Source organism: Eleutherodactylus coqui, chromosome 1 (assembly GCF_035609145.1).
Source record: "Eleutherodactylus coqui strain aEleCoq1 chromosome 1, aEleCoq1.hap1, whole genome shotgun sequence".
Taxonomy (NCBI): Eukaryota; Metazoa; Chordata; class Amphibia; order Anura; family Eleutherodactylidae; genus Eleutherodactylus; species Eleutherodactylus coqui.
Window position 1 is genome coordinate 121285782 of NC_089837.1, and position 13985 is coordinate 121299766.

General features: G+C 41.9%; 1 protein-coding gene across 2 annotated transcripts in view; it reads left to right on the plus strand.

Annotated features, from left to right (window-relative positions):
• Nucleotides 1-13985, plus strand: part of RHBDD1 (rhomboid domain containing 1) — a 95653-nt gene that overhangs the window by 45628 nt on the left and 36040 nt on the right. For both annotated transcript variants that reach the window (XM_066599617.1, XM_066599624.1), the window contains exon 4: nt 11584-11669. In XM_066599617.1, the coding sequence (XP_066455714.1) occupies nt 11584-11669 (86 nt within the window). The remainder of the gene's footprint in view (nt 1-11583; nt 11670-13985) is intronic.

Here is a 13985-nt window from a genome sequence, read left to right on the forward strand (position 1 = left end):
TATGGGCATCAAAGAGATTTTTTTTTTTAGACAGCCTTCATAAAAAGTGTGGTGCCGGTTACTTTTCTGTTACCCTCCCTAGATGCTATGGTGATGACGAGTGAGTGTGAGGCAGAGCGTGTAGCTACATAATTGATAGATATGAGGGTAAAGTTGTGTTGATAGCAAACCGCAGCACATTAGTATGTAATATATACAGGGTGTCTCATAAAAAAAAGATAACCCCTATATGCCCTTTTTTAAAGTCCAAATTGAATTATGGCGGCAATATGTAGTATGATCTTGGCTCTGAAGATGCTTTGATGTCTATATTAATCCATTAATTAAGCTTTTATGTGGATATTTGTCATGTTAATGTGTGTATACATTAGTTTAATATCCACAAAATATCTGCCTCAAAATCCACACCTATTGGTAGAGATTTTGACAAGGATTTCGTTGTGGATCCACAGCAGACTTCACCCTTTCCATTGAAAATCCACACTACTGGATTTTGATGTGGTTTTCAACACCAAAATGATGCAGATTCCAGGTTTTGCTGTGCACAATAAACGGCACAAGAGCACATGCCGTTTCTACGGGTATCGTGTGTTGGCCCCCAGTGCTGCCGCGTTGGATAGGTGAGTATTCAATTTTTTTTCATTTTAAGCACTTCCAACTTTTTTTTTTTAATCTTGGATAACCCCTTTAAAGACCTGACCTCCTATGAGCTTTGCACAAGGATAAACAGTAACTGCATGATGAGCTATGTTAAGAAAATGAATAAAAGAATTCTCCCTATACTCCTTGATTTCAACCTAAAACCAAATGAATATAAGAGACTAATCACATCATCCTCGTCACTTTACACTGCAGCTAATTTAGCCTGTTACTGCTGTGTTTAGTCTTTTTTTTTTCCTTGTAAGCAAACTGCTATAACAACTTCTGAGAATTTGTTCTTCAGGAAGTAATATAATTTATCAGGTACTGCCAAGTTACTATTGCGTGCACGTTCACAAGCAAACTGCTACGGAAATGTGCAGTGATTTCTTACCTGGAGGTATTTATCTGTGCGGAACCCCAAATATAATTAAATGAGATGCCAATTAGGAGAAATCAAGATGTTACATGAATAACTAGAATATGTAGAAAACTGTATTCATCAAAATTTAATGTTTCTTTCATAGTTTTTGTCAATCCTTCAAATTATGACAATGGAAAGGATCATCATAGACAGCTTGATAAGACTAGCACCAGTGAGGGATATATGCAATACCTTTTCATGGTTATTATAATTTTTAGAGAAAAGGTATAATGCAGTTTGAAAAATGTATAGTAACCTCCTCCCGCTTTCGCGGGGCGATCTCACTCTATACAAAGCAGCTGCCGGCTGTTTATTACAGCTGACACCCAGTGGCAACAGCTCCATTCAGCCGCCGACTGATCGGAGCTATGGCATTACATCATACTGCAGGAGTGATCAAAGCATCGCTAGTTGTTGTCCCTTCTAGGGACTAAAAAAAAAAGGTAAAAATAAGAACAATTTAGTTTTACTAATAGTTGAAAAAAATAAAAAGTAATAAGAATTTTTAAAAAAATCTAAATTTTAAAACAAAAATACATATTTGGTATTCCTGTGTCTGTTAAAGTCCGATGTATCAAAGTAATGTACAATGAACGTCGTCAGAAAAATAAATAAATAAAGAACACCAGAAATGCGCTTTTTTTCCTACCCTGTCTCCAAGAAAAAATGAATAAAAAGCGATCAAAAAGTTGTATGTATTCCAAAATGGTACTAACGCAAACTACAGGACTTCCCACAAAAAATAAGCCCTCACACAACTATATCGACAGAAAAATAAAAAAGTCATTTCGTGCGGAATATGGCGGCATAAAATAATTTTTTTTAAAATGTCTTAAAAAAAAAAAGTAGTACAGCAAAATTGTATCGTAGTAATCGTAGTATGAAGTAAAGCTAGCATGTAATTTTTTTTCCGTTTGTGCACCATAGAAACAAGGCGCACCAAAATTTATTTTTGCCCTAAAAGAGGCACAGTCTCTTATTTTCGGGGGGGGGGGGGGGGGTGTCTTATATTACCCTTGCCCGCGGTGTCTGCCTCTGGGCACTGCGGCAGGCTGCAGTGTAATCCTCAGGGTTGACACAGCACTCTTTATAGTAACGATGAGCCCCCTTGCTCAACCAATCTGAGTTGGTGCTCAATGAACCAATCACAGACATTCAGTGATGTCATTCACAGCAATGATCCAATCACTGCACTCACTTGTTGGAGGCGGGGTATTCAAAGCCTCATCACCAGAAAGAGTGCTGTGTTAATGCTGAGGACACGGTAGCCTACTGCAGCGCCAGAGACCAGCGAGAGGGACTCAAATGCAGTGGGCCAGGTGAGTATTGCTGTTTTTTTTTTATGTACTTTAACTAGGGCTTATTTTCAGGGAAACAGAGTAGTACCATTGAAAAATACAACTCGTTCCGCAAAAAACAAGCCCTCATACAGCTACATCAATGGATAAATAAAGGAGTTACAATTTTTTTAAAAGGGAGGAGGGAAAAAAAGGGCTGCGTCATTAAGGTGTTAATAGAGAAACTTGGTAAACACAACTCTGTGCTTTGCATACTTGTGTTACATGTTGACTTAAAGCGTTTTTTCCAGGGAGAGTACTACTCAGGATGGGTCATCAATCGTTGATCGGTTAGGGTCCATTGTTCAGGACCCCAACAGAGCAGCTGATTGTGCACACGCTGACAGCGCCACAATTACACAAGGATCGGACTGGAAGCAGCGGAAGTCTGCACGGTTCACGTTGATTTCAATGACCCCTGTGTAATTGCAAAATTGTCAGCGAGTGTACAATCAGCTGATTGGTTGAGGACCCGAGCAACGGACCCCAGCTGATCAACTATTGATGACCCTTGGAGTTCTGTATCCGGAAAAATGAGCTCCAATCCCTGTAAGGATATACTTTTGGATCTTAAAACAAAATGACATTTAACTGTGGACCTTCAGATTAAGGTAGAAGGCACATAGTACAGCAACCAATATTACCTTGCAAAACCTGAGAATAGGATTGATCTATTTGACAATAAAGACTGTCCTAGATTAGCTGCACTATATACTAAGTGGTCAGAAGGGCTGACATACATGAACTCTGCGTGGAGGAAGACAAATTCATTGCTGGCACGGTCAAGATAAATTGGCCAAATTGTTTTCCCCGTTCCTATGTGGAAGACTATCTCATTTTTGTATCACTGAAAAGCAAAATTGTGATTCATATTACATATGTGAATCCAGTAAAACCATCAATCTCACTCAGTGTTAAGAGTTGAAGAACAAACATTGCCACAGGCGGCAACATTGAAGATGTACATTTTTTCCACAGGAATGTCATACTTTGTCTGCACCAAAGATGAGAGGAAAATATTTGTCTGCTTGCCATAAACTATATTGTTATATAAGCTGTTGTATATCTATAACCTACAGCTTATATAGATCCTAATAGCAGAGCCATGTAACCAGCACTTCTAGCCTTTAGGAGTCTCTAGGCAGGGGTCTTGTCTCCATTGTAGTGCTAACCACTTTATGAAGAACAATGTTTAATTGTATCATGTTTGGCCCTTCTGTGCTGCAGCCCTCCATTGTAGCTAATAGATGAGGTCTGAAACAGGGGACATCCCCTAAATCAGGGGTCCCCAACTCCAGTCCTTAGGGACCACCAACAGGTCAGGTTTTCAGGATCTCCTATAGTAAGAACACCTGTGGCAATGTCTGAGGCACCGACAATAATTATATCACCTGTGCAACACTGAGGAAATCCTGAAAACATGACCTGTTGGCGGTCCCTGAGGACTGGAGTTGGGAAACACTGCCCTAAATGATGTCCATATCCTCTGTTACAACATGTGAACAATGACTGACCCGGTGAGACAACCCCTTTAATTGCAACATAGCTCTTAGTACCAGCTTAGTATTAAACTTGTGTTTTCAGGTCTTTTGGTTTTCCTATGCTCTATAAACACATAATAATATTGAATACCAGATTTTCGATGCAAGATAATGGCTTTCGTAAATAATATATAAATTTATATAAAACTTGCAGACAAAGTTTGTCTCCACATTCTGTACATGACATGTATTTATTCGAATGGTTATTGCAATATATACAATGTTTAGGAGAATTACACATCAGTTTAACTCTACCTATAGAAAGATTTATGCAACACTACAAAGTGTCCTTAAGTGTACCAGTTTATAAAACACTATATCCAGGCTCAGTTTGTAAAGGGAGAAACACGTATCCCAGTTTATTCTTTCATATGGGCCACCAGAGAACTTTCTTTGTCTGTTATTCGGAAACCATGCCACCACTATGTTTCCTGAGAAATAAAACAACTTTTGCATCTGCAAAAAGAGAAGTGTCTGTTAGGTTGTGCTGCTGGGATCTTTTGTTCTATGGGTTTCGAGGAGCACACCTTCACAGGTGTGGTATAATTGAACTGGCTGGGTGTGGACGTTCTCCAGCTAGCCAATCACCACTGGTCTGTTACATATAAATAACAGCCCCTCTGGCTAGAGGGAGCTGCTTTCTTCATTACCCTTGGCATTTGCATTCATGCATGTAGTTCTATAGGTGTGAACAGTGATGTGTGATGGGGGTGTGCGCAGGGTGTCGGACATGTGGTTTGAACAGTCCTGTTCCATTTTGGATGCATTTCAGAATGTTTTGGTGTGAACTGTGTCCTGTGAGGCGGAATCTCCCTCTCCCTCCCTAATTGAATTAGTCTGGAAGGACTTTTTTGTTAAAAAAATATATTTTGGCTCTGGTTAATTACTTAATTCTCATCCAAGTACTTGCATACATGCTGTCTAATAATTTGTTCAAAGATCTTTCCTGGCCTAGAAGTCAGGCTCACATGCCTGTAGTTTCCTGGGTCCACTTTTTTCCCTTTTTTTGAAGATAGGAACAACATTTGCTCTTCTCCAATCTTCTGGGACTTCTCCTGTTCTCCAGGTTACAGCAAGTGGTTCAGCAGTTACCTCTGCTGCTTCCTTCAGCACCCTAGGATGTAATTCATCTGGACCTGGAGACTGGAAATCATTTAAGTTAGGTAACTGTTCCCTCACCATCTCTCCGTTTATAGATAGCCGGTAATCTTTTATTTCCCCAATAGCAGGGGGGGAACAGCTTATGTTACATTTACTTTCTGAGAGAAAACAGATACAAAATAGGCTTTTAAAAATTTTCTATTGCTTTTGGCCTCTCTTACATGCCTCAATTCATTATTAGATTTAGCTATTCTGCCACTTATATTCTTCTTTAGAATATTCCTCCCTCTTTTTCCATTTGATAGACATATATTTTTTACATTTTTAGCATGTGTGTAAGTTCTGTGTTCATCCTTCCCATTCTTCTTTCTTTTAGGGATTGTTAATGATTGTACTTTGAGAATCTCATTTCACAATATTTCCCGACCTTCTTGGACATTTCTGTCCTTAAGAACATCCAGCCATTGGATCCTTCCTGTCCTGTTTCCAAGTTCATTAAATTGAGCCTTTTTGAAATCCAACCTTGAGGTATGAGTCTTCTCAGGTCTTCCTCCCCTTTTTATCCAAAATTGATAGCTCGATCGCTGCCTCCCAAGGTCCCAGCCACCTGTTCTCCCAAACCATTTCCTCCCTGTTAGTAAGAATTAGGTCCAAGATGGCAGCATCAGTACTAATCCAAGCAAGCGGTCTCTGCAGTGAGAGAGGAAGGGATGTAAAGAGCAATTTGAGCCTGAACTAACAGGCTTGTAGACAGAGTGACTGCAACTGCACTCTATTTGTAAGGCTTGTTTCACTCGGGCGATAAAATTGCACAACGCAAGTGAGTGAAAATGAAGAATTATGAAACCAGTGATTTTCAATGGTTTAATTCCCATTTGTGATTTTTTTTCATTCACGCGATGTTGTGTGGAAAAAAAATCGCAGCATGTTCTTTTTTTTCGCCATATCGCTCATTGCTTCCAACAGGGCCAGTGGCAGCAGCAGCGCCAGACCCATTGTAAACAATGGGAAAACTCTGCGACCTCCTGTTGCGGCTGTGACAGCAGCGGCGGGGATGTAGGGAATCCTCGCAGTGATGCGAGGCTGTTTTCACAAACTGCCTGCCTGAACGAACAAACTGTGTCACAATTTGCTTGTTCGCACGGGCGAACAATTTCTTGCTACATGTAAAAGTACTGTAACATGGCAAACCAAAATTTCCTTTGAGTGAATCACAAAGAAGGAAATGTTTGCAGCTCAAACTGCTGAGCTATGAAGGCAAAGGGTTCCCATAGGTACAGTATGTAGGGCTGTAAGTGCAATGTGCACTCTTCTTCTTGACAGATGGTACATGTTGACATATGCGCCACCCTGACTTCATTTGTTCTTTTTTTAATTATGGTCCAGGTCAGTGTCTCTAAAAAAATGCAATCTGTAAGTTCATATTTTTTGCCTTCTTTGTTCCATGAATTGCATTGCTACAGTACTTTAAGTGCTCAATTACATTTAAGGTGAAAGCCTGGAGCAAATTTATTTTAATTAATGACAGAACAAATTAAATTGCCTATATTGTATTTTTCATGCAAAGTAGCACATTACTAAACACTACAGAGATTGAATAATGATTGAAACCAAATGGCCAGTGCGACTGGAAGTACAGAGGGGGAATGTGTAATTATCACTGTACGATAGCTTTGTAGTGTAGAAGTACACAGTGGGTAGCTCATTATTCAAGGAATTAACATTTGGATTGGAAGGAGATGCTGTTTGGGAGCAATTGTAGTAATGGAGAACATCTTGTTTGGCCATCAAAACCACAGTAGTAGAATTTGTGCAATAATCAGAAGTTTTACTATTCTGCTTACAGTTTAACTATAGACAAAAACTGAAAATCTAGTTTATGGGGTTCACTTGCCCTCAAATCTTCACTTAGCTGAATATAGCAGAACGTATCATGTGTCCTCTTTTAGACTAGCACTTTAGTTTCTGTTGTCCATGGCAAATAATAACTAGGCAGCACTCTCATCAGTCACCTGTGAGTTTGCATACTAGTGCCCACAGATGAGCCTTGTGTGGCGCAGAGTGTTAAGGCAGCAGAAATGCTGTCCTAAGCTTTTGCTCACAACCTGAAGGCTCAATCCCGTTGTAATTCAGGTAGCCGGTTCAAGGTTGGCTCAGCCTTCCATCCTTCCGGGGTTGGTAAAATGAGTACCTAGCTTGCTGGGGGGTAAGAAGATGACTGGGAAAGGCAATGGAAAACCACCCTGCAAAAACACAGTCTGCCAAGAACACGTCACGATATGACATTATCCAAGGAGTCAGTTATGACTCTGTGCTTGGACTTTACCTCTGCCCACAGATATTGGGGGAAATTTATAAAGGTTAAAAATGTCAGAAAATTTGGTGCGGTTTTCTTTGTTTTTTGAGATGAGGTGTGTCTACGTCAACCCAAAAGATTAATGTATAATTTACACCAGAAACCAGTATAAATTATACCAGAAATCTTCAGCTGCTAGCCAGCATAGATTTCCATGTAGGCACACAGACAACCTGATTTGTGCCTAATGTATGAGGACAAAGGGAAAGGAAAATGGTGTATTTAAGAGTCTAGGGTCCAGTCCGATGTCCAGGCCCCAGAAACCTCAAGGAGCTGAAGAGAAAAAAGTGTAAATGTGTGTGAGGCGAGTTTCATTAGGGAGGCACTGCCGATCAGATAGATCCACCAAATGGTGGTCAAGTGGAGTGAGTGGAGAGACAATACTGGTATTTTGGCACTGCTTTGCAATAAAATTAGACAGATAGTGGAATAAAATTGTCCAACTTTTATTATATCAATTAAAACCAGCAGATAGGCGTTTTGGGATAGGCCCTTTCATCAGTTAGGCTGGGTAACACATCACTCTTGAGGCTGGAGAATGTTGACCCTAAAGCGCTGGTGGTACCAGAAGACGTGGGAAGCCTATCCAGGGACCACTAGGAGAAGTGGTAAATCCCAGCCCCAAGAGTGATGTCTTACCCAGCGTGACTGATGAAGGGGCCTACCCCGAAATGCGTACCATCTGGTTTTAACTGATATAATAAAAGAGTAGTTGGATATTTTTATTGGAGAGCAGCGCTAAAATATCAGTATTGTTTATCCACTATTTGTTATTGTTGTCTCTAATTTAGGGCTCCTGCTCACTGGCGAAGGCGATATCGGGCTGTGATTCATAGCCCGATATCGCTCTCGCTGTCCTTCTGAAACCCCCTGGATGCGAGGTGTTTTCACAAGGAAACAGCCTTGCATCCTTGCGGGGGTTCCCTTCATCCCCACTACAGCGGTCACAGCCGCAATAGGAGATTGCGTGTTCTTGCATTGTTTTCAGTAGGGCTCCTGCCAGCCCAATTGAAGACATATGGAACAGGGCTAAAGGAAGCCCCTGCCGCAGCTATCACAGCCGCGACAGGAGATCGCACTGTTCTCCACTTTTTTTAACAGGGTCGGCCGGCCCCGTTGAAATCAAAGGAAAAGATCACTGAAGGAATTGCCTGCTGTAGCTGTAGCATGAGATCATAATGATCTCTCATTGGTTTCAATGGTGCGGGCACTGCTGCCGCTGGCCCCATTGAAAACAATGGGCGATATCGCCAAAAAACATGCTGCAATTTGCTTTCTGCATCACATCGCAATGTGGTGCTATGCAGGAAAACATTGCAGATGTGTATGAACCCATTTAAAAGAATGAGTTTCATATTTGTGCGACTCGCGACGCACAAATCTCGGACGATTTTATCACTCAGCTGTGAAGGCACAAGTTCAGTTATGAGTGGAGTGTTGGAATTTCCCCAGTTCCATTTATTCTGTCTGTTGTGAATTGTAGCAGAGTGACTTCCTGCAAATAAATCTAGGACTGTTGGCAGTAGTGGAATATGTAAAGTGTCTGAAGGACCAATTTAACAAACAATGACTAGGTTATTCCTGTCATTTCCACGGGTAGATAGCTGGTACAATTATTGATGCTTGTAAATGGGCCTTAAGTGGCTGTGCTGTACCTGTGGCAACAGTTAAGGCCCATTTACACGGAGTGATGATCGCTCAAAAATCGCTAAAAAGTGATTGTTTGAGCGATAATTGTTGCGTCTTAACGCACGGCCATCGTGAACTTTCTGGGCACTGCTAGCTGATCTTTAAACTCAGTCCAAGCTAAAAATCGTCCTTCAGCCTTATCATCAGTTCCCCGCGGGTAGTGCTGATAGCATTGTTTCCCGCTGGAGAACAAAGGAACTAAAAGCTGATAAGAGCCCTCAGGCTATTAACTACTTTCAGCTAGAGGCTTCATTTGCATGCTTAATTACTATTAAGTAGCTGAGCTACTTAATACTTTATGCAAAATGATCGCTCAAAGCTGTCACTCAAACTGTTGTTTGAGCGATCTTTGAGTGATCATCGTTCAGTGTAAATGGACCTTTAGTCCTGAAATACCCATTTTATATAGAGACACCGAAGTGATGTACTGGCATGGTGCAAGAAGCCTTTTTTTCCCCTTTTTTTTACTGTTAAACCACTTATAGGTGAAATATTTGTCTTTACAATGATTAAGCGTATGCGTGGCTGGATATGCAAAGATTTGCATTGAGAAAAATTATAACCTGCGACAACCAAATAAAGAGCTACTCCTGCAAAAACACATTTTTCGATCCCTGCCCCCCTCAGCCGATAGCCTATCTCACTATGGAGGTCTCCTCTGTGTATTGCAACAACTTCCATGCAGTGCAGCCTCTGATCTAAGCCATTTCTGCCTGCTGAGAGAACAGTTTAATTATCATTACATTCTATATTCACCCTAAATAAGCTGAAAGCCATAAGTATGCAGGATAAGCTGTGATCTTCTCGGTTATAACTGTATGACAGGAGTGTCGGTGTCCTCCTCTACGCAGCTACTATAGTAGGGTCCATGTAACAACATCACACAGACTGAGAAACTGACTAGAAGCTGAGCATATAAAACCAAGTAAATCTAGTCAGAATTGAGATCACATGACCATCTGTGGAGAAAGAGGCCAGGAGCTTCAGATAGGAAGGAATAACTAACCAAGGTAATACTAGCTCACTTACGGTTGTTTCCTACTTGGACTGGGGATTCAGCTTTCCTGCTCTGTTTGAGGAGCAGGAAAGGGGAATCCCTGTGGCCAAGTGGTTATAATGAGGTCTGCCCGCTTTCCACCCAGCTGCCCGCTTTTGAGACATAAGAGAAAAAATGTTGCATGCAGCACTTTTTCTTCCAGTATTTGCAGACGGATCTGTGACACAGATGTGAAACCGCCCAATACTAGGGGGATCGCTACATAATTCCCAGGAGTGACCCTTATGATGCAAAACAGACATTGGAATATATTCAAGTGGCCGATATTGTAGTGTAACTTCAGGTGTGGTTGGTGTTCACTCCAGTGTATACTTTCCAATGATAGGATGATTAATGGAGATTTGTTTGGCAGGAGGTGGAAAAGCAGGTAATTACTTGTGATAGTCTTACCCAGGATAATTAAAATAGTTGTGATAGTGATGAAATAAAAATGGATGTTAATCCTTTGAGTCAACAGAATAAGTGATTTTTTTAGCCGAGGAGCTGTTGGCATCCTGTTTGCCAACGTAAGGGGGGCAGTATTGAGACTTACTGTAGTGACCCCTGAACTTTTAGGGCATGCTTCTACAGGATGGTTATGCTGCAGGTTTTTTCCTCAATGGATTTGTATGTGGAAAATCTGTAGAGTATTAAGTAGCAGCAAAATGGATGAGATTTTATTAAGACTGCTCTCACACGGGTGTATTGTCATTGTCGTTGTGCGAGCAATTTTCCTGTGCGCAACATGTGATGCCAGTAACCAATTAATTTTATTTGCACACAAAAAATCGCAGCATGCTCTATCTTTAACGTGCATACATGCCAAGATAGTGCATGGGGATTGGCGGCACGCAGCAAGTGTGCATGTCATTGCGTGCCTGAGCGTGGCACACCGGCCCGTACGGTCGTGTGAACCCAGCCTTAATCTCATTCTCCGCTGTGAAAATTGTCATGTGCTGCTCTGTGTCAATTTATGTTCCAAATTTTCATTGCGGATTCCGTCCTTTTCGATGATCCACAGCAAAATCTGCATGTAATATGTGGATTCTGCCAACAATCATGCCACGGATATTGCTTCCAATTCCATAGGTGGGTTTTCTCTGCTGCAAGTTATGTCCTGTCTTGGCGAACCATTTTAGGTTTGTAGTTGTGTACAGCTATAAGTAAAGGAATTTCTGAATTATGAATTAATGTTCCTTATTAGAGATTTGCGAGTATACTCGCTAAGGCACATTACTCGAGCAAGTAGTGCCTTAGCCGAGTATCTCCCCGCTCGTCTCTAAAGATTCGTGGGCCGGCGCAGGTGACAGGTGAGTTGCGGGGGGAGAGAGAGATCTCCCCTCCGTTCCTCCCCGCTCTCCCCCGCCGGCCCCCGAATCTTTAGAGACGAGCGGGGAGATACTCGGCTAAGGCACTACTCGCTCATCTCTATTCCTTACACTTTTTTCCTTTTCTGCAAGTGCATCCTTCGTTGGACATCTGTCTGGGATCCTGGTTGGCTTGTTGTACATACACGGACCTTTGGAGAAGATTCTGAAAAAAGCAGGTAATAAAAGATGAGGAAGACCTACAATGAAAAGGCAATAGTCTTCTCTTTTCTGAAGCACACCTGCGTGTTTAATGACATACTTATGTGAGTTTAATGATGGAGTTGCCATTAATCACAAGCCATTTCTAAGTGAAATGAATAGTTTTCCTTCTTTGCTTATGAATACAGAGCTTACCTTGTGTGCACTCCAAGTGATTGGCATGATGAAGCAATACTAAAAAAGACGACAAAGCTGAACACGGCTTAGACAGCGTAATGGTTTTAAGTGGAAATAAATTACTGTGTCTACAATCATTGACTACAGCACTGGAAACCTGTTCTATGCAGAAGTGAGGGACATATGGCTGCCAATTCATTGTCCTTCTTTGAAATATTAAACAAACTTTATGTACAAGAAGTCGAAGGGAAGAAGATACGGTATGTGTTCTGCAGTAACATTTTGCTGATGTAGCTTGGCTACATTGTCTGTGAGGTTGAAACAAGACTGAGATCCATCCTTTTTTGACTCGGGCAGCCACATGGCCAGAGTACCGAAGTAAAACCTGAAGGTGTATTCCTAGTTAAAGTATTAATGGTAGTATATGCCATAAATGACTTATATATGAGGGTTCCACTTCTGGGGCTCACTTATTGGGAGAATAGGGTTCCCTGTACCAGCATTCAGCACTCGCGAGAGGAGAAGTTGAGAGGGCCTTCGCTAAATGCGGCTATCTATTTGTCAATAATGGCAGTTACATAACCAGCTGAATGTTTTGCCACTGCCATAAACTACAATAGAGTTATGTGCTCATGTGCAGCCCGCTCATCTCTTCCATTCTGGTCTGCTGAATAGAGCATCCCCAAATATGTGGGTCTGCACAGAATGGCATTGCAGACTGTGGTTTGTCCACCCTTGATCCCTGTGCAGTATTGATCCATAGGAAGGCACATATTATCCCATTGAGGGAGTCCCTAATTGGTGATGCAGGAATGAGAATAAATCCCTGCATCATCCGTTTCAACTAACCAAGTACTTTCGATGCGTGTTTAACTTTAAGCTGGGCTCACACAGGGCGGATTTGCCGCGGAAATTCCGTCCGGAATTTCGCCGCGGCAAATCCGCCTGCGGACGCTAATCTCGGGATTAGCCAGCCATGTGGACGAGATTTCTCAGAAATCTCGTCCACACGGGACGGCCAATCCGCTACAGTTAATCCGGCCGAAACCGCTTCTGCGGCGTGGCTTTGCCGACCGCAGCATGTCCATTCTTTTTTCTTTCCGCTGCGGCCGCGCTCTGCTCTATGGGAGCACCGGCCGCAGCGGAAGAGTGAGCCGCCGGGCCGCTTCAAAGCCGCCGCGGGTTTTTCCGCGGCGCTTCTCCCGGCGGAAATCTCGTGGTTTTTGCTGCGGCCAAACCGCGAGATTTCCGGCAGGAATCCACCCCGTGTGACCCCAGCCTTAATGTGACTTGTATAAGGTAAGCGCAGATCCTACTTTTGTTTGCCATAGATTTGCAAACACAAATCTGTTCTTGTTGCGTTAACTGAAAAACTTGTGATGCACCTTCCAAAGAGACCTACTAGAAGAAAGATATAAGAGTCTTTATTGTATTAAGATACAAATATGAAAAACATGTTCTATATCGTCTCTCCTAGGTATGATCGCTTCATAGGCCCAAAGAGTGAGGCCTCAATACTCAAGAGTTTTTAAGGCTTCGCTCAGATATGCGATAAGATTTCCTCTGTTCAGCTCTGTCAAAGCAGCTGAACAATGAATTACGAAGGGCTTGGCTCCAGCATTTCACTAACAGAAATGGCAACCTTACTATATAACCATGTCATCTCCAGTTATTTGAGAATATACTTGAATGGCATCTTGTGAGTCAAATGGAGATTAATAGAGAAAAGTAACCCTTTGAGATGAGGAGAAAAATGCATAACTACAACTGCCGGGGGTAGATCTTCGTTATCTTTAGTAATATACCACTATGAGAGATAATGGGCAAAATTGGGTTGTCAAAAATACCCCTTAGAGTGGCCATACATATGGGTCAACAACTTAAAATAAGCGCTGCTAGGGTCCAAAGTAACGTTAATGTATGATAGTGCGGTTTTAAATATATTTCTACATATGAGTCATTCCATGTCAACTGGACCAGGGGTCCCCACTTGACCAGCTACAATTTTGCTGAAGATTTACATGGATGTACATATACATTTGAAACGAGTTTTTGTAAAGTTTTGGCTCCAAATATCCTATACCTGGAGAACCACAGCCCTTTGCGTGGAGGTCCCACCAACCACACGGCGTCAACAGCAAAGATTTTGCAAAGTT